The sequence below is a fragment of the Daphnia pulex genome, chromosome 8 (genome assembly GCF_021134715.1).
Source record: "Daphnia pulex isolate KAP4 chromosome 8, ASM2113471v1".
Taxonomy (NCBI): Eukaryota; Metazoa; Arthropoda; class Branchiopoda; order Diplostraca; family Daphniidae; genus Daphnia; species Daphnia pulex.
Window position 1 is genome coordinate 13,901,838 of NC_060024.1, and position 24,112 is coordinate 13,925,949.

At 41.6% G+C, this 24,112-nt stretch overlaps 9 protein-coding genes across 16 annotated transcripts; 7 read left to right on the forward strand and 2 right to left on the reverse strand.

Moving 5' to 3' along the window:
• Positions 1 to 94: 94 nt before the first annotated feature.
• Positions 95 to 1,939, forward strand: LOC124201062 (leucine-rich repeat and fibronectin type-III domain-containing protein 3-like). Its single transcript, XM_046597510.1, has 5 exons — positions 95 to 323; positions 389 to 489; positions 560 to 1,493; positions 1,557 to 1,691; positions 1,753 to 1,939. The coding sequence occupies exons 2-5, from the start codon at positions 460 to 462 to the stop codon at positions 1,890 to 1,892; spliced, it is 1,239 nt and encodes a 412-aa protein (XP_046453466.1). The 5' UTR covers positions 95 to 323; positions 389 to 459; the 3' UTR covers positions 1,893 to 1,939.
• Positions 1,940 to 3,032: 1,093 nt separating this feature from the next.
• Positions 3,033 to 6,849, forward strand: LOC124201089 (angiotensin-converting enzyme-like). The gene is made up of 13 exons (XM_046597521.1): positions 3,033 to 3,826; positions 3,901 to 4,081; positions 4,153 to 4,311; positions 4,382 to 4,478; positions 4,567 to 4,710; positions 4,785 to 5,074; positions 5,140 to 5,434; positions 5,512 to 5,566; positions 5,639 to 5,830; positions 5,902 to 6,000; positions 6,064 to 6,204; positions 6,284 to 6,450; positions 6,532 to 6,849. Exons 1-13 carry the CDS (start codon positions 3,738 to 3,740, stop codon positions 6,693 to 6,695), a joined length of 2,073 nt encoding a protein of 690 aa, XP_046453477.1. The 5' UTR covers positions 3,033 to 3,737; the 3' UTR covers positions 6,696 to 6,849.
• A 112-nt stretch (positions 6,850 to 6,961) lies between these two features.
• Positions 6,962 to 8,505, reverse strand: LOC124201091 (putative defense protein Hdd11-like). The gene is made up of 6 exons (XM_046597525.1): positions 8,098 to 8,505; positions 7,920 to 8,034; positions 7,748 to 7,854; positions 7,602 to 7,693; positions 7,411 to 7,540; positions 6,962 to 7,347 (listed from the first exon to the last, which is right to left on the reverse strand). Exons 1-6 carry the CDS (start codon positions 8,251 to 8,253, stop codon positions 7,174 to 7,176), a joined length of 774 nt encoding a protein of 257 aa, XP_046453481.1. The 5' UTR covers positions 8,254 to 8,505; the 3' UTR covers positions 6,962 to 7,173.
• Positions 8,506 to 8,917: 412 nt separating this feature from the next.
• LOC124201090 (putative defense protein) lies at positions 8,918 to 10,214 on the forward strand. 3 transcript variants are annotated; one of them, XM_046597524.1, is made up of 6 exons: positions 8,919 to 9,147; positions 9,210 to 9,273; positions 9,335 to 9,450; positions 9,519 to 9,610; positions 9,680 to 9,872; positions 9,972 to 10,214. In XM_046597524.1, the coding sequence occupies exons 1-6, from the start codon at positions 8,965 to 8,967 to the stop codon at positions 10,032 to 10,034; spliced, it is 711 nt and encodes a 236-aa protein (XP_046453480.1). In that variant the 5' UTR covers positions 8,919 to 8,964; the 3' UTR covers positions 10,035 to 10,214. The 3 variants fall into 3 exon arrangements, with proteins under 3 accessions (XP_046453478.1, XP_046453480.1, XP_046453479.1); XM_046597523.1 differs by having other exon boundaries at positions 8,920 to 9,147; positions 9,962 to 10,214; XM_046597522.1 differs by having other exon boundaries at positions 8,918 to 9,147; positions 9,519 to 9,872.
• A 168-nt stretch (positions 10,215 to 10,382) lies between these two features.
• LOC124201092 lies at positions 10,383 to 11,147 on the forward strand. The gene is made up of 2 exons (XM_046597526.1): positions 10,383 to 10,671; positions 10,735 to 11,147. Exons 1-2 carry the CDS (start codon positions 10,472 to 10,474, stop codon positions 11,105 to 11,107), a joined length of 573 nt encoding a protein of 190 aa, XP_046453482.1. The 5' UTR covers positions 10,383 to 10,471; the 3' UTR covers positions 11,108 to 11,147.
• Positions 11,148 to 11,724: 577 nt separating this feature from the next.
• Positions 11,725 to 13,350, forward strand: LOC124201098 (solute carrier family 35 member B1-like). Its single transcript, XM_046597544.1, has 7 exons — positions 11,725 to 11,977; positions 12,054 to 12,157; positions 12,225 to 12,355; positions 12,418 to 12,612; positions 12,687 to 12,813; positions 12,874 to 12,980; positions 13,045 to 13,350. Exons 1-7 carry the CDS (start codon positions 11,895 to 11,897, stop codon positions 13,249 to 13,251), a joined length of 954 nt encoding a protein of 317 aa, XP_046453500.1. The 5' UTR covers positions 11,725 to 11,894; the 3' UTR covers positions 13,252 to 13,350.
• Positions 13,302 to 14,672, reverse strand: LOC124201099 (protein pygopus-like). Its single transcript, XM_046597545.1, has 4 exons — positions 14,521 to 14,672; positions 14,260 to 14,442; positions 13,665 to 14,190; positions 13,302 to 13,597 (listed from the first exon to the last, which is right to left on the reverse strand). The coding sequence occupies exons 3-4, from the start codon at positions 14,129 to 14,131 to the stop codon at positions 13,477 to 13,479; spliced, it is 588 nt and encodes a 195-aa protein (XP_046453501.1). The 5' UTR covers positions 14,132 to 14,190; positions 14,260 to 14,442; positions 14,521 to 14,672; the 3' UTR covers positions 13,302 to 13,476.
• Positions 14,673 to 14,824: 152 nt separating this feature from the next.
• LOC124201094 (probable ATP-dependent RNA helicase DHX34) lies at positions 14,825 to 19,841 on the forward strand. Its single transcript, XM_046597535.1, is given in 9 exon segments — positions 14,825 to 15,583; positions 15,649 to 16,016; positions 16,081 to 16,205; positions 16,207 to 16,511; positions 16,573 to 16,652; positions 16,710 to 16,967; positions 17,035 to 18,533; positions 18,600 to 18,742; positions 18,822 to 19,841. Coding segments are annotated over 9 exon segments (3,561 nt in total). The 5' UTR covers positions 14,825 to 14,949; the 3' UTR covers positions 18,971 to 19,841.
• On the forward strand, positions 19,534 to 24,022 carry LOC124201095 (polyubiquitin). 6 transcript variants are annotated; one of them, XM_046597536.1, is made up of 10 exons: positions 19,534 to 19,841; positions 20,266 to 20,602; positions 20,784 to 21,011; positions 21,175 to 21,402; positions 21,557 to 21,784; positions 21,953 to 22,180; positions 22,350 to 22,577; positions 22,741 to 22,968; positions 23,133 to 23,360; positions 23,531 to 24,022. In XM_046597536.1, exons 2-10 carry the CDS (start codon positions 20,272 to 20,274, stop codon positions 23,887 to 23,889), a joined length of 2,286 nt encoding a protein of 761 aa, XP_046453492.1. In that variant the 5' UTR covers positions 19,534 to 19,841; positions 20,266 to 20,271; the 3' UTR covers positions 23,890 to 24,022. The 6 variants fall into 6 exon arrangements, with proteins under 6 accessions (XP_046453492.1, XP_046453495.1, XP_046453494.1 ...); XM_046597539.1 differs by lacking the exon at positions 21,953 to 22,180 and having other exon boundaries at positions 19,692 to 19,841; XM_046597538.1 differs by lacking the exon at positions 21,557 to 21,784 and having other exon boundaries at positions 19,692 to 19,841.
• The last annotated feature ends 90 nt before the right edge of the window (positions 24,023 to 24,112 follow it).

The following is a 24,112-nucleotide window of genomic DNA, read 5'->3' on the forward strand; positions in this document are numbered from 1 at the left end:
TAGAAAAGAATTCCCCTCTAATCTCTCCTTTAAGTCAATACAGCAACAACGAATTCAAATTCCCCCAGCATATTAGTTATTTCTTGTTTGTTGATCTGCATACAGCTCAACAATTGTGCCCGACGACACCGCATCAAATGTGACAACAACAAATAACACTTGTACTTATTATTATGTCACTACTGCGCGTTTGAGTCAAAATTTGAATACGAAATTCCCCCAACAACAACACCAGCATCCCAATGGTGGTGTAATATCCGTGTTATTGTACCTCGGCGTGATGGCGGGACTATTTCATTGCAGATAACGTTCAATCTGGATGGGTGAGCCTCTAATAAGCCACGAATGTTATCGATGTGTTGTTGTTGTCATGAAATCACTTCCAAAGTTGTCGTCCCATTACCATAAACGCACTGGCGCGTGTGTATAGCCACTGCTATCAGCGAATTCATTTCCGAAATGCCATCATCATTTAAATTCATGTTTCAGGTGAGACTTGATTCAATATTCGTATTGCAATTACACCCCATTCACATTCTTTTCTGTATACCCAAAAAAGGTTGTTGCTGCCCTCTGGGGTCTATCGGCGACAGTTTTAGCAACGACTAAACACAATGACGTAAGGACGGAATTACCATCATTTTCATCCTGGAATGAAACTTTACTCCAGCAACGGTCTGTCTGCCCGGAAGACTATTCCCCTTGCATTTGCGATTTAACCGCTTACGGGCTGGAAGTCACCTGCACAGACGTGTCCGTCCAGGACATCCAGGACGTCTTCTTCCGCACTCAAACCTTTCGACTCTATTTGGTCATGTTGTCTCCATCCTTTAATCCGGATCCTGCAGGATCCTCCATCAATTTGCCCGCCGATCTTTTACAGGACAAACGAGCCGAAAACATTTTCCTCATTTGCCCACCCAACGCCTCGCCCAGCATCGGACTGACGATCGATCCGGCGGCCTTTGAATTCACGCGGTTCAACACGTCCGTCTTTGGCATATTCAACTGCGATCTGGCCGGACAGACGGACATGCAATTCCTGACGGACTTTTCGGTGCTCAATACCCTCCGCTTCGAGAACACGTTGAATCTTCAAGTTATTGAAAGTCTGCCCAGTTTGCCGGCCCTCAAGAAGCTCATCATTTCCGGCTGCACTGGGCTGGAAACGGCGGCCTTTCCTGATTTGACTCCCGCTGGGTTGCAGCGGCTCTACCTCAACGGTAACGGATTGAGCGACGAAACGGCCAACGGCATTTTGGTGTCGGTGGGCAGTTCGTCGTCGGCCAGCTCCTTGCAGGAGCTGATCCTGGCCAACGACGGACTCACCCGAATCCCGCGCATCGGCTCATTTTCCAAATTGTCCGTCTACGACGTCAGTTACAACGTCGTGCCGTTCATGAGCCAATTGACTTTGGACTTTGGTGCCGTCGTGACTCTCGTCAGTCTCAAAAGTAATTCACTAACAGCCATCGAAGGCGGTGCATTTCAAGGTATTTAAGTTCAAATACAAATTGATTAATTTCTACTGGTATGAATTAATTATTTTTAAAAAGGCGATTTCACTTATGCCCAAGTCAATTTGGAGAATAACAATTTGAGCGAATTCCGATCGGACGTTTTCCTGTCGATGCTCCAACAGATGGCGACGCCATCCAGCGGATCAGGCGGCCAAGTTCTCGTGACCGGAAGTAATTTATCATCATTTTCAAACAAATGACATTCTATTTCACGCTCTGTGTTTTATTACAGATCCTTTTAAATGCGATTGCGGTTTGGCTTGGCTGATCCGCGACAATCCAGCTCTCATCCCCAGTGTCAGGAACGGAGTTTGCGGCGGATTCTTCCGGTTCGAGGATCTGAGTCCCGATTCGTTTACCAATTGCTTGTAATATCGTCCATCAAAAGTAAATAAAATAAGTTGATTCTTTGTTAAAATCGTTAAAATAAAAAAGACAAAAGAAAAACAAAAATTCTTCTTCTCGTCATAATAATTAACCCGCAGGTGCTATGCCCCCCTTTTTCCGGCCTCTAATGTTTTGTTGGGTATTACATAAGGTCACGGTCACACAGCCTTTTTTTTAATTTTATTTTCTGCGCCGTGAAATCTTTTTGTTGCCATTTCATCCTCTGCTCTCACGTCGTTATAAGCGCCACTCACGTTCCTGTGTAATTTAGTCCCATTCATTGTTGTACAAGTTCGTGAACTCCATTTAGACGGAATTAGACGCTCGACTTTTAATTGTTCGTTTAAATTTCGGTGGGGTCGACACTCCAAAGGTTTATTGCTCGGCCACGTTGGGTTGTAAAAATGTCACGTTGATTTATTATTGACTGCGCAGTTACTAAGCAAAAGGTGGTCAATAAAAAAGGGAAACGGTTTGATCCGTCGACAGATGTTTGTTGTTATCAGATTTTCCACGACAGTGGCGATTAAAATCTAAAGGGAATTCTCATTTCAACGTCGATTTCAAATAATAAGAAGATGATGACCCCGAAAGAAATAACGACTGAAATCCGTCGCTGGGTTTTCCAGCAAGTCCAAAAATACCCAATGCCTCATTATTATATAACATAGAGCCCCGAGGGGAGAGCGACTCTCTATTCATATTTTAAACTCAAATTCCCATTTCTCAGACCCCATTTCAAATTTCCAATTTTATATTCCGTTTATAGGAAGTCGACTATGTATAAGTTTCACTTCCTGTTTTTGTCACTTTGATTTGTTGATCGATTGAATTTCAAATGACCCGCCTGCTGAGCACTGCTGGATAAATAATTATGTCTAAATTCAATTTTATCAGAGAATGAGGCCACATCACAGGCTGCTGTGTAAAATATCCGGGTTGTTCAGACTCACATCTTCCCTTCATCATCTCGTCATTAGTTTTATTGTATGCCGACTCACGCTCACTTTCTCCGGTAGCAAATTGTATTGAAATTTGGGGGAAATTCAATCAGTCCAATTCAATAGCCAAATCTCCATCAATGTTAATGCCATAACAAACTATACCGCAGCACCTTTTCATTGTTGGCGAAACTAACCGTCCCCCTCACATTGAATTTGGAGGTAAGGTACGTTAATTCCGCCCCACAGACAGGTGTCAAAACAAAAGGTGGGTGTCATTCAGCAGTTGGTGGGCTCTACTCAAACAACTGCAGCAACAGCCATGTTTGAGTTTTTACCACAGCTCTTGTAAAACTACCATTTGACTTATTACTAGTCGGTACACGTGTATTACAGTCTGTCCGTCGTCGCCTTAGTCCTGTATCCGCCGGTTGCTTATTCACGTGATACAACAACACAACAAAGTCGCTTTCGTCCGCGTGAGTGTCATTAAAAAAATTAGTTGGGGGAAATATAGTGTGTAGAGGGGTTGCTGAACCGCCGGGATAATATGAACGACTCGCCAAGGTTATCTCGGTAAAATGTATTCCCGTTGTTTGATATAGGCGCCGCTTTTGAAATCGCTCGAGGGTCCCCCCCTTCGGAATAGTCAAATAGTTTTTTTTTTCTTTTCCCAACGTCATCACGGCGACGACCCGCCTCTATACTCCGTCCATAACAACAACCCCAAAATAAAAAAGAAAAACCCACATTTTTCTTCTTTTCTCTGCTCATTTGAAAACTTGTCTGTTGTTGTGCTGGTTCACGTTTTCCCGACCGGGAGAGTTCAAAAACAACATTCGCCACTTTTGTTCCATTTTCGTTTCGTTTGGGCTGGTGGTCAGTCAGGATGCGTTGGCTTGCGTTCGTCGTGTTCGTGATTTGTTGCTGTGCCGATTTCAATGACGCCCAGGATGTTTCGTCCCACCCGGACCAACTGTAAGTTGAATGAATTTAATTTATTTGAAAATAACCGAATAATGGGCGACGACATAATTTTCCCGTTGTGAAAGGACCGGCGGCTATGAGGCCGGTGCTGAGCCCCGGTGGAAGAGGTCGATCGTGCAAGATGAGGCCCATGCCCGCGAGTACCTGTCAACTCACGACGTGAAATCCTCCGACATGTGTTACAAATCCAACATTGCCGAGTGGCAATACGCCTCGGACATAACCGACGAGAACCAACGACTTAAAGTTGGTCTTTAATTCATTTAACGAATCCCGACAGTCTGATTTAATTTCTTCTTGATGGCAAATGTGTCCAGTTGGAGCAGAGTTTGGTGGCCGCTCGTTTCGAGAAAGAAGCCTGGAAGAACATTACCAGTTTCAATTGGGAGCCCTTCACTGACCCCGATTTGAAACGCAAATTCAAACTCTTGTCCGTTTTGGGCCCGTCTGCCCTGCCAGAGGACAAACTCACGCAGGTGAAAAATTGACATCACGAGCCATGAACGTGATTGGCGAGGTCTGAATTCTTAATTTTGTTTTTACTAGTACCGCAAATCAATTGACGCCATGGAGAAGATTTACAGCACGGCCAAAATCTGTTCCTTCGCCAATCCGGGCGATTGCGGAATGAATCTCGACCCGGGTATACATAACTTATTATTAAAGAACAATTACAGTGGAGCACGCGGCGATTATACAATCCGCACTTTCCCTTATTTGTTCTCAAATAGAAATTACGGAGAAAATGAGCAAAAGTCGCAACTTTGACGAGTTGAAACACGTTTGGCAACAGTGGCACGAACAGAGCGGCGGCAAAATGCGTCAGCATTACGAGAAATTCGTCCAACTCAGCAACGAAGCCGCTCAGATGAACAGTTGAATCACTTTTCAAATGCCATTTGCTAATATTGTCGTCAATGTTTTTATTAATTTACTTTTTGATTACAAGATTTCAGCGACACGGGAGCTTATTGGCTGCGTAATTACGAGTCAGACACGTTCAAGGAAGATATCGAGGGCCTGTGGCAGACCATCAAACCGTTTTACCTTCAACTTCACGCCTACGTCCGGGCTAAACTGCGGGCCCATTACGGCGAAGACAAGGTGCCCAAGGATCAGCCCATACCTGCCCATCTCCTGGGCAACATGTGGGCCCAAACGTGGGGCAATATCGACGATTTGGTCACGCCCTATCCAGGGAAAACTTCCATCGATGTCACTCCTGAAATGTTGAAGCAAGTAAGAATTGTCCTCGTTGAATATTCATGGGATAGCAAAGCTACAAAACTTTGTTTTTCACTTAGGGCTACACCCCAAAGAAAATGTTTGAAATGTCGGAGGAATTCTTCACCTCGATGGGTTTGCTGCCGACTCCGCCGGAATTTTGGAGCGGATCCATCATCGAGAAACTGGTGGGTAAGGAGATGGTGTGTCACGCTTCTGCTTGGGATTTTTGCAACGGCAAGGATTTCAGGATCAAGCAATGCACCAAAGTCAACATGGAGGATTTTATTACCGTCCATCACGAAATGGGACACATCCAGTACTTTTTACAGTACAAAAATCTGCCGCTAGTCTACCGGGAAGGGGCTAATTCAGGTACCATTTTCTCATTTTCATATAGATTTCTCATATTATCTAGAATGAATTGAATTTTCTAATTAATTATTGGACAGGTTTTCACGAAGCTGTTGGCGATTCTCTAGCCCTCTCTGTCCAGACCACCAAACAGTAAGATTTGATCCAATTGTCTCAAATTGACCAATTAATGATATTCAAATTGCGTCAACTATTATTATACAGTCTGAAGGAAATTGGATTGTTGGACAAATCAACGCCGACCGATGACGAGGCGACCATCAATTACCTGTTGTCGACAGCATTGGATAAAATCGCCTTTTTCCCGTTTGCCTACATCATGGACAAGTGGCGATGGGACGTGTTTGACGGGTCCGTGACATCGGCCGATTACAATTGCCATTGGTGGAAACTTCGGTTCGTTCAAATTATTATTTCTTTGCTATTGTTTCTTATTTTGAATTTGAATCAAACATTATTGAATCAAGTGAGGAGTACCAAGGCATCAGATCGCCAGTTACAAGATCTGAAGTGGATTTCGATCCCGGAGCCAAATATCACATTGCAGCCAACGTTGAATACATCCGGTATGAAGTTATGCAATTATTTATTAGATTTAGGTTCAAATTATTAACTTTGTTTTTGTGAAGGTATTTTGTGAGTTTCGTCATCCAGTTTCAGTTTTACAAATCCATGTGCGTGACAGCCGGACAATATGATCCGCACAATCCATCCCAACCACTTCACGAGTGCGACTTTTACAGGAACAAGGAAGCCGGGGCAAAATTGGGGTACTAACAATTATTTTTAATAATTCCTTTTATACAACTATATAAGTCACTTCAAATTAATTTACAAAATATACATAAGGGCAATGTTGGCTATGGGATCTTCGCGACCCTGGCCGGAAGCGATGCGAGCCGTCACTGGACAAGATCGCATGGACGCCAACGCCTTTCGTGAATATTTCAAGCCCCTGGAGGTGTGGCTGATTGCCAAGAACAAGGAACTCGGTGAACCTGTCGGATGGAATTCAGGTCAGTTCTTATTTCTTCCAGTTTGGTTATGATAATTGAGTTGAATGTGTTACTCAAAGAAATGTGTGTGTTCTTGATTAGGTGGACTAAATTGCCAGAAAAACCCTCCGCCCACTTCAACCACCCATCATCCGCCACCCATGACCCAACCAGTCGGTCCTCAATCTGGCGGCCAAACTGTTTTCTTGCCTCATTGCGCCTGGATTTTAGTCGCCTTTTATTCCCTCCTCAATCTCGTTGTCTAAAAAAGAGTAAATTTTCTATATTTGTTTTCATTCTCGAAAATGAGAGCTGTAGTTACGTCGATTAGTTTTATTTTTCTCTTTTCAAGTATTTTGCAAAGTAATGGCAAGTGGCTGTTTTTTGGATCATACAACGAATACAGTCAGTTACAGCGAAGCCTATCTGTTTTAATTTGTTCATAACACATTTGACTATAACATTTTTTATTCACAGTCAATCGAATAGGTCTTTTGCCAAAGTCCCTTGAATTTACACAGTATGTGGTATGTAATCTAAAAATACAGGTGTATTCATAATCCAAATGATTCATCTACAGGCAATTAAAAAAAGCTTTAACTCTTTGAAGAAGAATAACTGAGGGGTGTCCAAAAGGGAGAGGAACTATAAAAAAGATTATTTGAGCTCAAAATTGTGCAGCAGTCAGCAGAAACTACGAATCTACGTAGTAAGGCGAGGTCAGTCAAATGAGAAGGAACTTATTTATATAGATTCGAGGGTGGAATATTTCTTGGCACGGGCAGCCAGGATCAATTTGGCTAGAACCGCACAAGTGAATCCAACAATAAACAAACTGCAGATGGCCCACAGACTGATGTACTCGCGTGATTCCAGATAGGCCACTTGTTCGATTAATTTCCCTTCCAAGACGTCATTCTACAATGAATCAGATAAAATAAGTCAATTGCTAAATTTTGTCAAAGTTAAACGTTCGTATACTTGGATTAAAACAGTATTGTCATCATCGGTGTCGCTTTCCTCATCCGCAACTGCTGCTGCCAACCTGACACGAACAGGGGCAGAGACTTGATTCATCCAAAAGAGCTTTTTGGACGCCACATAAGTTGTCCTATTGAAAAGCAACAAAAATACTTATATTTGTTGAACAATAATGAACTGAGTTTGTTTACTTGAAAATCACGTCGCCTTCAAAGTCCTCTGGAGGAGTCCAAGTCAAGTGGACAATGCTCTTGTGAGATTTGCTTGAATGTGTGGCTGCATTCTGAATTGGAAATGATTACATCAGAAATTTCAACAGAAATTCAAATGGTTATACCTGCTGCATGCCATGACAGTTGATAGTGTGGGAATCACTGCTTACTTGAAATGTTCCTAGTGCTACTGCATTTTCTGAAGGCACTTCAAATGCCATTATCATGTAGCCTGCAAATAAATAAATTGAATGGTTTAGATTAAATTAACAATCTATTTTTAAATGTTTATCACACCTTTGAAAGAGTCGGTAGTATTTTCTGATGATGAACTTGAGCCGCTTGATGAACCAGACAGCATTCCCAAGTTGTGGAGGGCAATCCTCACACTTGAATTTGAGAAAATCTCAGTCTAAGAAAACAAACTAATGTAATCCTCATCTGTATCTTTATATGATTTCTAATCGACTAGTACCTGATATGGTCGTGTTTCAAAAGGACAAGCTGAAGTCTGCGGATGATGTTTGTGCAACGGAAACATGGTGTTGCAAGCTGTAGTAGGGGCTCCATGGGGGTGTCCGGTTACTTGACCGGCGATCAATGCCATCATTATTACTAATAGACCTTGCATCTTCTTTTTAAAAAATCTTAACCGATTGTCAAACGTTTTAGAAGATGCTACAACGGAGACCCCTAAAGTTGCTTGAAACACCACCCCCGTCACACAGTTAGATCTGAGTATTTATATAAGTTTTATATAAGACAAGAGTCTCGGAAAAACAGCTCGATGGCCTTTTCTTGCTATCACAGTGGACTTTAGATTGAACGTTAGACGCGGTCACAAAACGTGAACGTGACCCAACTCATAACAATATAGCAGACGAAAAAGTGATTAGTTTCCGCAAACAAATGAACGTCGTTGTGCGTCGAACCGCAATTTTCAAAATAATATCTAAAAACCAAAATAAAGTAAAATTACGATTGAAATTTTTCATGTAGATTGGAAATTCAAGAAACTTTTAAAAAAATACATCGAAATGTTTAACGTTGAAGCAGCTTCCAGTCCTTAACTTGAATGATTTAAAGTTAATGCGAATGCTGTGAGGGGGAAAGGTTATAATAAACAAAAGGGATGGCGGGGTTTAAAGACGTTCGACCTTGTAGATGAAAAAAGGAAAAATCTCGATTTCCCGTGTGTTGAAATGAAAGGTGCGGAGACAGAGATATTCATCTGTCCCTCCCATTTTTTACCCTCCCCCTGGAAGTTGGGGCCAAGGTATAAAAACCCAGGTAACACGACTGTTAATTGTGCTAGTCTTTCGTCGATCTTCTCTCTGTTACAATGTATTCCGTTCAGTGTGTAGCTCGTCGATTCTTTGTCTTGTGTCTGGCGATTTTGATTATCGCTCAAATCGCATTTTCCAAACCGGATGGCGCCCCAATTGCAGCATGTGAAGACATGACCCCTGATCATTTCGTGAAGCCGCAGTCGTCCGTCTGTCCATTCACTTCAAAACTCGCCAGGGTAAATATGATTAATTTGATTGCGTTTGATTGGTAAATTTCAATGTCATTTCATTTGCGCAGGAGGAAATGTGGTCGAACGGGACCGTTGAAGTGACGCTAGAACACGACAGGGATGAATTCAAAGGTAAAAATTGCTATTTCTAGAAGTTGATGGGGTCAAATGTAAAATTCTCGGTATGTGTCAGGATTCTTCATGATGGCGTTTGATGGCACCGGTTCCGATTCTTCACCCATCGGGACCTTCAGTTCCGATCTCAAGGGCAAGGGAAAGGCCATTGACTGCAGGAGAGACGGTACAAAGGTAACTAACCCCATTTATCTCCAACGTATCTTAAAAGACTTTAACCATTTATCTCTTTTGCCCACCAGAATGCCGTGACCCACAAGGACAGGTCACTCAAGAACTCGGTTGTTGCTACCTGGACTCCCCCAGAGGACTTTGATGGAACTGTCGTCTTCAAGTTAGTTATAATCTTCTCGTTTAAAACTCTAGAAAAGGGAGAGTTGGTAATGTTTTTCTGCTTAATTAGGGCCACCTTCGTCAAGTCGTTTGACGAGTTCTGGGTTAAACAATTATCTCCTACCTTGATAGTTAAGCGGGCCGTTGTCTCTGATGGCGTCAAGGAGGATTCTACCACCACCAAGAAACCCGCCGTGTCTACCACCAAGAAGCCCGCCGTTCAAAAGTCAGATGATGTTAGCGATGATTCCACTTCGACACGGGTATGAGATTTAATTGGAAATATTTATTTGGTTGTCATATAGACTTTAATTCGATTTGTTTTTCCCTTTTTCTTCTCAAATTGCCTAAGACGACCACAGCCCAGCCAGAGATTGCAGACGCTGCTTCGCCGATTGGTATCTTGGCTTTTTACAGTGTTATAATCATCGGTGTCACCATCGCTTTTATAGCCTGATTTCTAGATCTTTTTTAGTTTCTCGTCTCATTTTTAATATTCCAAATTCTCTCGTTGTAATATATTTTATGATTGGGGCTTTTCTTTTTTGTGGTGGTGTTTGGGGGGCGTTTGGATTCGAATGCAAATATACCTTTATTAAGGTTAATTGTTATTTGTTTTAATTGATTTCAAATTGTCTAGGGGAGGACGGGTAATGGGGCGTGGCGCACGTGCCGGGTGGTGAAAAGGTAGGGTGAGATTTAATTGGTGGCCTTGTAATAACAGAGGGCTCTGATGGCGTAACAATTTCATCAAATCCCGTATTTAAATAAGAGCGCACGACAGGTTATTATTCATTCAGTCGCAGCGAATCATCCGGGTGAGGTAGTCCATTCAATTCTAGTCTGTAATTGTGTTGGAAAAATGAAGTTGGCACTCGTATTTGTCGCATTGTTTGCTGTTTTTCACCCGGTTTGGTTGCAAGTCGATTCGTTTCAATCGAACGATATGAAAAATGGAGACGCAAGTTTCTTCACTCGGCCAACGCAAAGTATGTCGGTTGATGGTCAATGTATCGGAAATTGTACTAGTCAATCGGGCAGCTTCCTCATCAATATGCTAAGGTAAATGTTTGGATACTGCTCAAATTTTAATTGAATTGCAATTAATTTGTAAATGGTTTATAGCAATCCACCTGTCCAACATGTGACTGAAGCGAAAGCAACTGGCTATTTCGGATTCTTCTATTCCGCTGTAACAAGTTTGTTGAATTACCTGCACCAGCTGTTCGTTCAACCCTGGATCGGATTTGTCGGACTGGGACAGTCCAGTTCAACACGGATGGACAAAAATGCCTACACAGTGGAAGAGAAGTCAGGAAGTCGTTCGGCCCCGACTTCATCAGCACTCACATCCACTGATTGGCACGAAATCGGTACTACCGCCTTCAACGTCTTGTCTAGTATTTTTCTGAAAAACAAACCTCGACCTACTACACTTCCGTCGTCCTCACCTGCTCAATCTACACCTGCGCCTCTTAGTGCAATTAAACCTCTGTAAAACTCAATTGTGTCAAGCCAATAAAAGTCTGTAAATTATATCTATTTGGTGTCTAGTGGGTTTTTCAGCACATTGAATGCAGTGATACGTTACGTAACACAATACGTCTAAAGTTGTTCAACGTTTAAGTTTACTTAAAATCGAGGTCCACATCTGAAGCAAGAATAGAATTGAAGAATGAAGAGCGGCAAGGAAAGGGTTAAATTTATATCGTGACTAGCCAAGATCTGTGTTTTATTTTTGGTGAGTTGATGTTTAAAAATACGTCTGGTTATGGTAGCTCATAGTTTGTTGGAAACCAATCAACACTTACACAAGTTCTCGTTTATCAACAGTTAAACGGAGAAATGAGAAAAACACGCCTGATTAATTGTCCTTTTTTGCTTCCGATTTAATTATTTGAAAAAGTTTAGGAATTTCTTCCGATATTATGTAATTTGTTATTTGAAAACATTCCTTTGTACATAGTACAGCTACAATTAAAACAAAATAAAAACTTATTTAAAGGTGGTATTACTTTTTCCGAGTAAAGGCGTATAAACGTATTTGAAATGAAGGCGGGAACGACTTTGCCAACATCCAATCAGAAACAGTTTCGTGCAACTTGCAACTGAGTTTGACACGTCGCCAGGAGCGGCATTGTTGATTTTTTTTTCTCCCGTTCTCTCGGTGGTCTCGCTTCAGTTTGTACAGTTTGAGCAGTTCACATGCATTGGTCCCGGTTCTTTTTTTAATTTGAAAGTCTTCTTAAGTTATTTATAGATTTATTAGATTTACTTTAATCATCATGGCTTTGGACAAGAGATTCTTACTCTATGCTTCAGGCATATTTATTTGTTACTTTTATTTTGGTATTCTTCAGGAAAGAATGTAAGTTCAATGGGTACATGTCAACTTAAACACAATGTCTCGTTAAACTCACTTTGTTCATCCGTTTGAATAACAGAACCAGAGGAAAGTATGGAGAAGGTGAAACACAGGAAAAGTTTACTTACACACTGGCCCTCGTATTCGTACAGTGTGTGGTCAATTTCACATATGCCAAAATCAGTAAGTCACGACTACATTCATTTATCAAATTCAGGCAATCTTAAATCGTTTTTTTTCTCTCTTGCAGTGCTGTCTACATTGATGAAACAGGGAGAAGATAAAACAAGTAGAATGTATTATGCTTCATCTGCACTCACTTATTTACTAGCCATGGTGTGCAGTAACATGGCTCTGCAATGGGTCAATTATCCAACTCAGGTATCGTACATAGTTAAACAGTACGTTTGATTTTATTTTTACTAATCACAATTCAATAACAGGTAGTTGGAAAATCATGCAAACCTATTCCTGTTATGATTCTTGGTGTACTGTTTGGGAATAAGTCCTACCCTATGGCCAAATACTTATTTATTCTTACTGTTGTCCTCGGTGTAGCCATGTTTATGTACAAAGACAAGCCTGTGTCTGCAAAGCAAGAAGTAGACTCGGGAATTGGTATTGGTGAAATTCTTCTGGTAAGATTACTTTAACCAACTTTAAAAAAATATCACATGATTAACCTGTATACTAATTGACTAATTCCTTGCAGATTTTGTCTTTGATCATGGACGGACTTACAGGCGCCATACAAGAGCGGATGAAAACTGAATACCAGTCTAAATCCGGCCACATGATGTTGTACATGAACTTGTGGTCTGTCGGATACCTCGCCTTTGGTAACATGATTTATGCAAACTAATTTGCATACCAAAATGACAATCGTATGACTATTTCAGCTCTTTTGATCACTGGAGAATTATTTGACTTTGCCGGATTCATCAGCCGGCATCCTTTCGTCTTGTGGGACTTGACTACTTTTTCCATCGCCAGCGCACTCGGCCAGGTAATACATATTTGATCCATTTCAACTATGCAGAAATAACGAAATAATTATTTCATATTTTCAGTTCTTCATTTTCCGAATGATAGCCGACTACGGTGCGTTGCCCTGCTCCATTGTTACGACGACGAGGAAATTCTTTACAGTTATGGCATCCGTCCTCTATTTCGGAAATCAGCTCTCCGGTAGACAGTGGACTGGAGCTGTCCTGGTGTTTGCTGGCCTCACGATGGACTCGGTCTACGGCAAGAGGAAAGCTCCCAAAAAGTCCTGACTGTCTTCTAGCATTTAAGCGGCTCAAGGAATCGCATGTTTTTTTTGTGATTATTGTTTTGTTTCATGTTTTGCGGCTAATAAACAACGTAATACAACACTTTCAGTCGATGATAGGAGACAATAAGAAGTAAAAAAGAGTGGTTTTCTGATGTCTGATGGGGGGGGGCGAGACAAAAAATTCAATCGAGCATTTTGGTAGGATAACGATATTTCTTTTAATTTTTCAAGGCTTAAACTTGACCATGGGGATGCTCTTGGACTGGTAGCACTTGTCGCAAACCCACTCGGCGTAGACTTCGGCCGTTAGCAAGTGGTAAGCTGCCTCGGTCAATCCTGTACAGATTCTGCACGAAGAAATAAACCAAAAAGATTTTAGTTGAAAGTTTAAAATGAGATATTGAACCAGATTACCTGTGAAACCAAAAATTGCATCCCGATTCGCATAGTATCGCTTGGTCGTTGTCGTGGACCTCCTTGTGACAAATACCACACGGGTAGATGGGAGGAGCGTTGGGGTTTTGGGGGTTAAAAACCATAGGTTGGTCGGGTGGGTAGATCTTTCCGGCCGAAACCGGCATAGGTTTGGGACCAGGTGGGCCTCCCGAGTTGGGTTGACCAAAAACGTTGCACGCCGGACTTCCCATAGGTCCCATGGGTCCACCACCACCGCCCATTCCGCCGTGCCCCATCGGTCCTGGGCCCATATTCATGCCACCCATGTTGTTCATGTTTCCACCCATTTGGCCCATTGGACCCATATGACCACCGTGATTCATACCATTCATTCCACCCATGCCCATATGACCCATCATGCCAGGAGGTCCTCCCATTCCTCCCGGTCCTTGACCAGACATTGGGCCAGGGCCCTGGTGCATCATCGAATGAGGTACTGGTGTGTCATCAAATGGGTTGGACGCAATGATTGTGTCTCCATAACCTGTAAAGAATCAAATGAAATATTACTATTTGTTTTTACTGAGTAGCAAATTTTGTTTGAATTTCAAACCGGTAAGAGGTGGCGGAACCAGATCATTGATCGCAGGAGATTGCTGTGCTGCCTGAGCTGCAGCATTATTGGACCCTCTTCTTGGCTTTTTCTTGTTGTTGGCTGGGCCATCTGAGTTGGGTCCTTGGCCGGGAGACCGAAAGTCCCCAGCCAAGGGTTGAATGGGCTTTCGCTTCGACAGGGCTTTACACAGGTACGATAAATGAGTTCCAATAAGTATAAATTAAAAAAATATATATCAAAATCTTTGTTATTACTTACCGGATAATAAACTGACGAAATAAACAGTCAAATGTTTTTATATCAACTTGAATTTATTCCATTTATTCAAGGCTTACACGTCAGAAAATTTTTACTCTCCTGTGTTTGTAGCGTCCTGAATCGGCGTTGCCGCGGTGTACAAATTCTTTATTTATTTCGCAAATGTTAGAAATGGAGATTACGAAAAACTTTTAGCTTATTTCTAAATATTAAGATTTTTATAGAAGTAATTATAGAACAAATGTTAAATTAAAATGTGTAGAGATTATTTTTCGTAGCCGTCGGCAGCCGTCGGGATCGGGATGAATAACAGCCACGCCTCCTAGCGGCGTGTATGAACTTGTATCATGTTGTTGTTTTCCTGTTGAACTTGAAAATTTGATTTGTCAAAACACTAATCTGTGATAATTGTCCAGAAAGAACTTTAGAATGCCCAAAGAAAAGCGACGATCCTCACGTTCTCCTAGTCGTAGAAAGAGATCGAGGTCAAGAAGCCCGAGAAAACACGATAGCAAGAAATACGACGAAAAAGAGCCACGAGAAAAGAAACATGCAGCCAAAATCAACCTGGAATTTTCCTTTGAAGATTATAAAAAAGATTTAGATACACTCTTTTTCACCGACCGCGATGTGATAAAAAAGTCTACACCACAGTATGAAGAATTTTGGAAGTTTTTCAACAAATACCAAATTATGAGGAAACGGCAAGGAGTTACCCAATGGATTCCACCCAAGTCAAATCCAACGAATGAACTGGGTATCCCCACTGTTTATCACCGTTCATTCATGCTCAACTTTGGTCTAAACCTTCCACCCCCAGACAAGTTACTTTGTCGCATACCTCCAGTAGAGTACTCTGAAAGAAAGTCTGCACGCCCAAGGCTGACTAGGGAGCAGTTGATGGAGTTTCACCAGATAATTCTTCTCTACTTGGAATTCTTACAGAGAGAAAAAATGGTAAAATTGAAGAAGTTGAGAGAAAGTCAAGACAAATTACCCATCGCTCAATTCAAAGATGAAATTATCAAGACTGTTTTAGAAAAGCAAGTTATAATTATTGCTGGTATGTTTGTTTGATTAATATTGCAATATTTGTAAATTCTAAAACGCTTTTAAAATTCAATGAAGGTGATACTGGTTGCGGAAAATCGACTCAAGTACCCCAATACTTGCTTCAGGCTGGTTTTTCCAGGATCGCTTGCACACAGCCCAGACGAATTGCTTGCATCTCTCTTTCGAAAAGAGTTGCTTACGAAACGTTGAATGAGTTTGGCTCAACAGTTGGCTATCAAATTCGTTTTGAGAAAAGCAAAACCCAAGCCACAAGGATCGTGTTTGTCACTGAAGGGCTTGTACTTAGGCAAATTTCCTCGGATCCCACATTGTCTGATTATGACATTATTGTGCTGGACGAAGTACATGAACGACATCTTGCCGGTGATTTCCTGTTGGGAGTGATGAAATGTCTAGTCCAATCACGAAAAGATCTTAAACTGGTAATAAACATTATGAATTAAGATATAATTAAGAAGGAAACTATTAATTTATTTTATTTTCTAGATCCTCATGTCTGCCACCATTAATATTGGTCTGTTCCAACAATATTTCCAAGGTCAGGCTCCTGTCATTCAAGTTCCTGGTCGCTTGTTTCCCATTCAAGTGCAGTATCTTCCCATCGTGGCCGGAGGAAAGAGTAACTAAAACGGGCAAAATGAATCCTTCACCTTATTTAAGAATTCTGCAGCTAATCGATGGCAAATACAAAGTAGAGGAACGAGGAGACTTGCTCATGTTCCTCAGCGGGTTGAATGAAATCACTTCCGTGGAAGAAGTGGTAAGAGAATACGCCCAACAGAACCAGCGATGGATTGTTTTGCCACTGCACAGTACTCTATCCATCGCCGAACAAGACAAAGTCTTTGATTATCCACCGGAAGGCGTCCGCAAATGTATCATCGCCACAAATATAGCCGAAACATCCATCACTTTAGGTATAAAACTTGCCAATTTTGATATAATCTGCAGTCTAATAATCATTGTTATACATTTTAGATGGAGTTCGATTTGTGGTGGATTCCGGTAAAGTCAAAGAAATGAGTCACGATCCAATTTCCAAGCTCCAGCGTTTACAGGTATGATCATTTCGAATCTATTGAAAACCCAAATGTTTAATAGCGGTGAACGCTTAGGAATTTTGGATCAGCCGAGCGAGTGCAGAACAGCGTAAAGGGCGAGCCGGACGAACGGGTCCCGGTGTTTGCTTCCGCCTTTATTCTGAAAAAGAGTACGGAGATTTCGCCGCTTACGCAACGCCCGAAATCCAACGGGTTCCTCTCGATTCGATGATTCTTCAAATGATCTCAATGGGCTTGCCAGATGCTCGACTTTTTCCTTTTATCGAACCGCCATCCGGTGATGCGGTGGAAAACTCCATTACTACGCTAAAAGTACCGTTGACTTGATGACTTTTTCCGTGTTCAGTTTTTACACCAAAATGTCCAATTGTTTTATTAGGAAAAAGAGGCGTTAACGATTGACGAGAAACTGACGACCATTGGGAAATGCCTTGCAGGATTACCAGTTGACATCACCTTGGGCAAAATGCTGTTAATGGGTTCCATTTTCGGTCAAGTGGAAGCCGTGCTGGCCCTGGCTGCAGCCTTGAGCGTCCAGACACCTTTTACCAATCGAGCCTACCGTGACACAGACTGCGAATCGGCCCGTAAAGAGTTGGATTCTGATCACGGGGATCCCCTGACGCTCCTTAATGCCTACAAAGCTTGGCTCGAGATCAAGGCTGGCAACCAGGGCCACACTAGTCGGAAATGGTGCAAGAAACGAGGGTTGGAAGAGCAACGCTTTTACGAAATGACAAAGCTCAGACAGCAGTTTCGACACATCCTTTCCGACGCGGGACTCCTTCCTGGGCAGGATTCTAAGCAGAATACCAGCTCGTCTCAACGAGCTGTCCGGCACGGCCAACTGCAACACCTGAGGTCACTCAAGCGCGACTTTATTCGCTCCGGCCAGCGGAAACGGAAAGTCCTGAAACTCGGCGAAGACATTGAGGACATGGACGACGACGACGATGAAGATGAAAACGGCGAACAAGCGGAGATGCCAACTGGAGGCAAAATCGATATCAAAGATGTTGAATTTCGATTGCAACACGACCAGTCGACGGTGCGATCACTTTTGAGTGGCGTCACCTCGGCCGCCACGTCCCTTCAAGATCTTATGCTTTTGAAATTGATCCTGGCCAGTGGGCTGAGCCCTCAAGTGGCGCTAGCAGATGAATTTAACAACTACAAGTCGACATCCGACCAATTGTTCCACACTCGAGCCAAGCCTTTCACAGCCCTTCATCCTATGGGCGTCTTTGCCAACCACCCAGAGCCTCTCCAGTTGCTGGAACAAGACATTATACAAGTGCCGGATTTCCCCACAAAGTTGCCCGTTTCCAGCAAGCACCAATTGCTGATGTATGTGACTTTGTTGGAGACCAACAAATTGTATCTCATGAACGCTTTCCGCATGCCGGCAGCTCAGACTCTCCTTCTGTTCTCACAGTCCATCGATACCAATGGCGATTTCGCCCGGCTGGTTTGCGACTCTTGGTTGGAGCTTCATTTCGTGGACGCAGCGGCCGCTCAGAGTCTCCTGTTGAAAGCGTGCCAGTTGCGTTACCGCTGGAACGACCTCCTTATGCTGCGACTGGATCCTAATCGTCCACTAAAGGAGAAAGACGTCCAGAAACTGGAACAGAAAATGAAACGAATGCAGAGAGATTTGCACTACGACCTGATTGCCTTCACGCAAACTCAAATTTTGTACACCATTAAACGACTTTTAGCAGCTGATTTGAAGGTTATTTACCGGGGCCATGCTCTAGAATCTGAAACTCCAAATGAAGAAATGCCAAATGAGATTAACCCGTTCTGGCCAGAATTCCAAGCAGTCGCCCATCCAAGGAAAGGTGGGCTGCAAATGGCCGACTTTCTTGTTTACGGATGGTATGAAATTTTATCATTGTAAATAACAACTCAAAAATTATTATAAGAAAATTTCCGATTTTCTAGTTTGGAAGAACCCGATTTCACCCAAGATTATCTCAGCACACCATGGGCTTGTCCTATATGCGAACTCAATTTCTACCTGACGGGTCTAGGGCGATTGAGGCACCAGGTCCAGTGCCAGAAGACAAAAGAGTTGATGGAAGGAGGTATGAAATGTTTTTTAACAATCTGTTTGCTGCCCTCTATCCAGTTTACAATTTTCCGTTTTGTTGGGTTATTATTTAGGTCAGGGTGAACCAGCAGAAGCTTCCGAGTCGAAAACGGGTTATTTCTGTCCTGATTGTCGCACCACTGTGGAGCTGACCGGCATTGATTTACTGCGTCATCAAAGGAAGCACCAACAGGAAAAGTCCAACAAACCTGAGGCAGATTAGTCCTATACACGCAGAAAGAAGCCTTGCCCAAAGTCCTTCAAATTAAACACGTGGGACACGTCGACACCAGCACTCATTTCCGCTGCGCATTTTTGCGAACATCATCACATTATAATCCCCTTAAACTCAAGGTTGAATAAAGACCTATGTAAAACGACGCTGAATTGGAATTTATTTGCAATGAATTATAGTTTTATTCAGAGTCATGGAAGCGTAAATACATAACGGTTTTTATCTTGTTCGGTCTAATTAAGAAATTTCTCCTTATTAGTTGTTTTTTTCTTCGTCACTTTCTATTTGTATACAAGTTTTGCCAGCAACCTCATACGTGTTTCTACTTTCAAAATTCTGCCACGTGTAAATATTATCTCGTAAAGGTTCGCAACCTACTTGAAATGAAAATATTGGACCCAAAAAGTTTGGTGGAAAAGAAATAGAAAGTATGAGAAATAAAGGAATAAAGGATATCCGCGATTATTTCAAGGCTGAGGCAAATCCGTACAAAATTAACGTCACTTAGATAAAAATGTGGAAACTTCCAGAATTAGCTCAAATTTCATAATCACGGAATATTCTACGTCACATATTGTTTCTCTGTCGTTGTAGTCACGTTTGAGAAGGTGACGTTTCATCGTTACGTTATCTAACGACAAACGAAAATACGAAATAATCCTTCTAGAAAAAGCTAGGGAAAGCCGCAGGGGACTTGGTACGAACCTCCCCAGGCGCTTCTGTCGCGTCTATATAAGTCGACGTCAGCCATTTTAAAAATCAATTCGCGTCCAGCACCCAACTCGAGCAGAACGTCTTAGCAGTTGCTTCGTCGAACACATATTTTAATTCAACTTTATCATCTGATTGATCAAATTTAGTAAGTTAAACCTTTGATTTCTTTGTCCTGAATAGATATCCATTGTTCTTGTGTGTAACTAGTTAAATTAACTAAGATTTTTTGGGGGAAACGAAAAATTTACGCCGTGGCAAGTTGTCCCTTTGTTCGATTGTGTCCGCCATTTTCTTTCCTCGTTTCATCTCTTTTCTCTTAGTAACAACTGGTTGGAAAATATTTCATGGTGTAAGATGAGACAGTTATTGAAATTTACTAGAAACATTTTGTATTACATTAGTTTTGATTGCAACTTCTTTAAAAATAATTGGCTAGTAATAAAATTTATGCATGGGCGTAACTTTCCTTTGTTCGACGTGACGTAATGATGACGATTGGTTATGATGAAACTTCTGATAAACTGGTTTTGTATATGATACTAAAGTAAGTTTAATTTTCGTTTCTTCAGAAAAAGATGCAGATCTTTGTCAAGACATTGACTGGCAAGACCATCACCCTTGAGGTTGAGCCTTCTGATACTATCGAGAATGTTAAGGCCAAGATTCAAGATAAGGAGGGCATTCCACCAGATCAGCAGCGTTTGATCTTTGCTGGCAAGCAGCTGGAAGATGGTCGTACCCTGTCTGATTATAACATCCAGAAGGAATCTACCCTGCACTTGGTCCTCCGTCTGAGAGGAGGAATGCAAATCTTTGTCAAAACACTAACTGGAAAGACCATTACTCTGGAAGTTGAACCTTCTGATACCATCGAGAATGTCAAAGCAAAGATCCAGGATAAAGAAGGTAACTATCAAACCTTTGCCTACTGTTACTAAATTAACCTGATGAGTATTAGGATTACAATGACATTTAGAGTGTCTAAATTTCTTCATGATTACAATTATATCGCAATAACCTGAAGTATTCAATACATTTTAATTTCCATAGTTGTCTGATTGAAATTACAAAATGTTTCTTTGTTCAGGCATCCCACCCGATCAGCAACGTCTCATCTTCGCCGGCAAACAATTGGAGGATGGTCGTACTCTGTCCGACTACAACATTCAGAAGGAGTCAACATTACATTTGGTGTTACGTTTACGCGGAGGCATGCAGATTTTCGTTAAAACTCTTACTGGAAAGACCATCACTCTCGAAGTTGAACCTTCTGACACTATCGAGAACGTTAAAGCCAAGATTCAAGACAAAGAAGGTAATGGAAAAAAATAAGAAGAGAAATTTATTGTAGTTGCTGATGACACTCTTAGGACACCTAAATATGGACCCTGATTACTAAATAATCTGAAATTTAAATGTTAAATGATTTTGGTAGCATTAATCTACTAGATAATATTAACGATTTGAATTGTCTACAGGTATTCCCCCCGATCAGCAACGTCTAATTTTCGCTGGAAAGCAGCTCGAAGATGGCCGTACTTTGTCTGATTACAACATCCAAAAGGAGTCGACTCTTCACTTGGTTCTTCGTCTCCGTGGTGGTATGCAGATTTTCGTCAAGACTTTGACTGGCAAGACCATCACTCTTGAAGTTGAGCCTTCTGACACAATTGAAAATGTCAAGGCTAAAATTCAAGACAAAGAAGGTACGTTAGTTTTTGAAAGTTCGGTTGTTCTGCAATGATGATAATTTTATATACGCTAATATCAACAACATGATTACAATTAAATCTGATGTGGTATCGTGGTAAATGGCAGAATGTTTAGGTAGAAATTTCAATGTTATTGCTTTTTCTGTAGGTATTCCCCCAGACCAGCAACGTCTGATCTTCGCTGGTAAGCAGTTGGAAGATGGACGTACCTTGTCAGATTACAACATCCAGAAGGAGTCTACCCTTCACTTGGTCTTGCGTTTGAGAGGAGGTATGCAGATTTTCGTGAAGACTCTTACAGGAAAGACCATCACCCTTGAAGTGGAGCCATCGGATACAATTGAGAACGTTAAGGCCAAAATTCAAGACAAAGAAGGTAATAATTTGGGGCAGTCTTTATTTTTTATTCCATCGATTATGATGACACTTTATTAGCTCTTTAATATGTACCCTGATTACCTATTTTCCAACGTGTACTGATATAAATTCTAGAACTTAAACAACTTTCTATGGCGTAAAAAATCTAATCCATTCTTCTACTCAGGTATCCCACCCGATCAGCAGCGTCTCATCTTTGCCGGTAAACAGCTGGAAGATGGTCGTACCTTGTCAGATTACAACATCCAGAAGGAGTCTACCCTTCACTTGGTCTTGCGTTTGAGAGGAGGTATGCAGATCTTCGTCAAGACTCTCACTGGAAAGACCATCACCCTTGAAGTTGAACCTTCCGACACGATTGAGAACGTCAAGGCTAAAATCCAAGACAAAGAAGGTAACATTATTGGAGGGATTTTCCTTGTTTGCTTACTATAATGATGACAATTTATTAGCTCTACAATATGTACCCTGATTACATTTTTTCCAACGTGTACTGATGCACATCATGGAGTATTCGGCAAAAACTCGGCAACGCAAATATATAATCGCTATTCTTTACTCAGGTATCCCACCCGACCAGCAGCGTCTCATCTTTGCCGGAAAGCAGCTCGAGGATGGTCGTACCTTGTCCGATTACAACATCCAAAAGGAGTCGACTCTTCACTTGGTTCTTCGCCTCCGAGGTGGTATGCAGATTTTCGTCAAGACTCTCACTGGAAAGACCATCACCCTTGAAGTTGAACCATCGGACACCATTGAGAACGTCAAGGCTAAGATCCAAGACAAAGAAGGTAAGAAACGAAAAGGAATACTTGCTTAAGATAAATATTTATGTGATGACACACTTAGGACACCTAAATATGTACCCTGATTACTTAATTGGTCTGATGAGCAATATTAAGATTATTGAAACATTTTTCCCGTTCTAGTATTAATTAGTTACTTAACCTACAGGTATTCCTCCCGATCAGCAGCGTCTGATTTTCGCTGGTAAGCAGTTGGAAGATGGTCGTACACTGTCCGACTACAACATTCAAAAGGAGTCAACCCTCCACTTGGTTCTTCGCCTCCGCGGTGGTATGCAGATCTTTGTGAAGACCCTGACTGGAAAGACCATCACTCTTGAAGTTGAACCATCCGACACCATCGAGAACGTTAAAGCGAAAATTCAAGATAAAGAAGGTAAGCTTGCTTCGATTTTGATATAATTTGGAAAATTGGTTTTTGATGATATTCTTAGGACACCTAAATATGCACCCTGATTACGAGTTTATCTGACGCATTTAAAACATTATTCGTATTGTGTGTTACGAACGTGTGTTTAATTAGCTTATTTTCTCCCCTAGGTATTCCTCCCGATCAGCAACGTCTGATCTTCGCTGGTAAGCAGTTGGAAGATGGTCGTACTCTGTCCGATTACAACATCCAGAAGGAGTCCACTCTTCACTTGGTCTTGCGTTTGAGAGGAGGTATGCAGATTTTCGTGAAGACTCTTACCGGAAAGACCATCACCCTTGAAGTGGAGCCATCGGATACAATTGAGAACGTTAAGGCCAAAATTCAAGACAAAGAAGGTAATAATTTGGAGCAGTTTTTATTTTTTTTTCATCGATTATGATGACACTTTATTAGCTCTTTAATATGTACCCTGATTACTTCTTTTCCAACGTGTACTGATATAAATTCTAGAACTTCAACGACTTTCTATGGTGTAAAAAATCTAATCCATTCTTCTTCTACTCAGGTATCCCACCTGATCAGCAGCGTCTCATCTTTGCCGGTAAACAGTTGGAAGATGGTCGTACCTTGTCAGATTACAACATCCAAAAGGAGTCTACTCTCCACTTGGTTCTGCGTTTGAGAGGAGGTATGCAGATCTTCGTCAAGACCCTGACAGGAAAAACCATCACTCTCGAAGTTGAGCCGTCAGACACCATTGAGAACGTCAAAGCTAAGATCCAAGACAAGGAAGGAATTCCTCCTGACCAGCAACGTCTCATTTTTGCTGGAAAGCAACTTGAAGATGGACGTACTCTTTCGGATTACAACATCCAGAAGGAATCTACTCTTCATTTGGTCCTTCGTCTTCGCGGTGGTATTTAAATACCGAAATAATTTGAAGCTTTATCGCAAGTTCTAACGTTTGAACTGATATCCGGAAATGTTTTGTCCTCGCTTTGGCGTGTTTCGTTTTTTAAGTTGATTTAAATTGAAATACAAATCGAAATTGCATTAATCATTGGTTTTATATTACTTCATTATAATACGTTATAATAATTAAATTGGTAACGAACAATAAAATTAATATAATAACAATTGTGTTAAA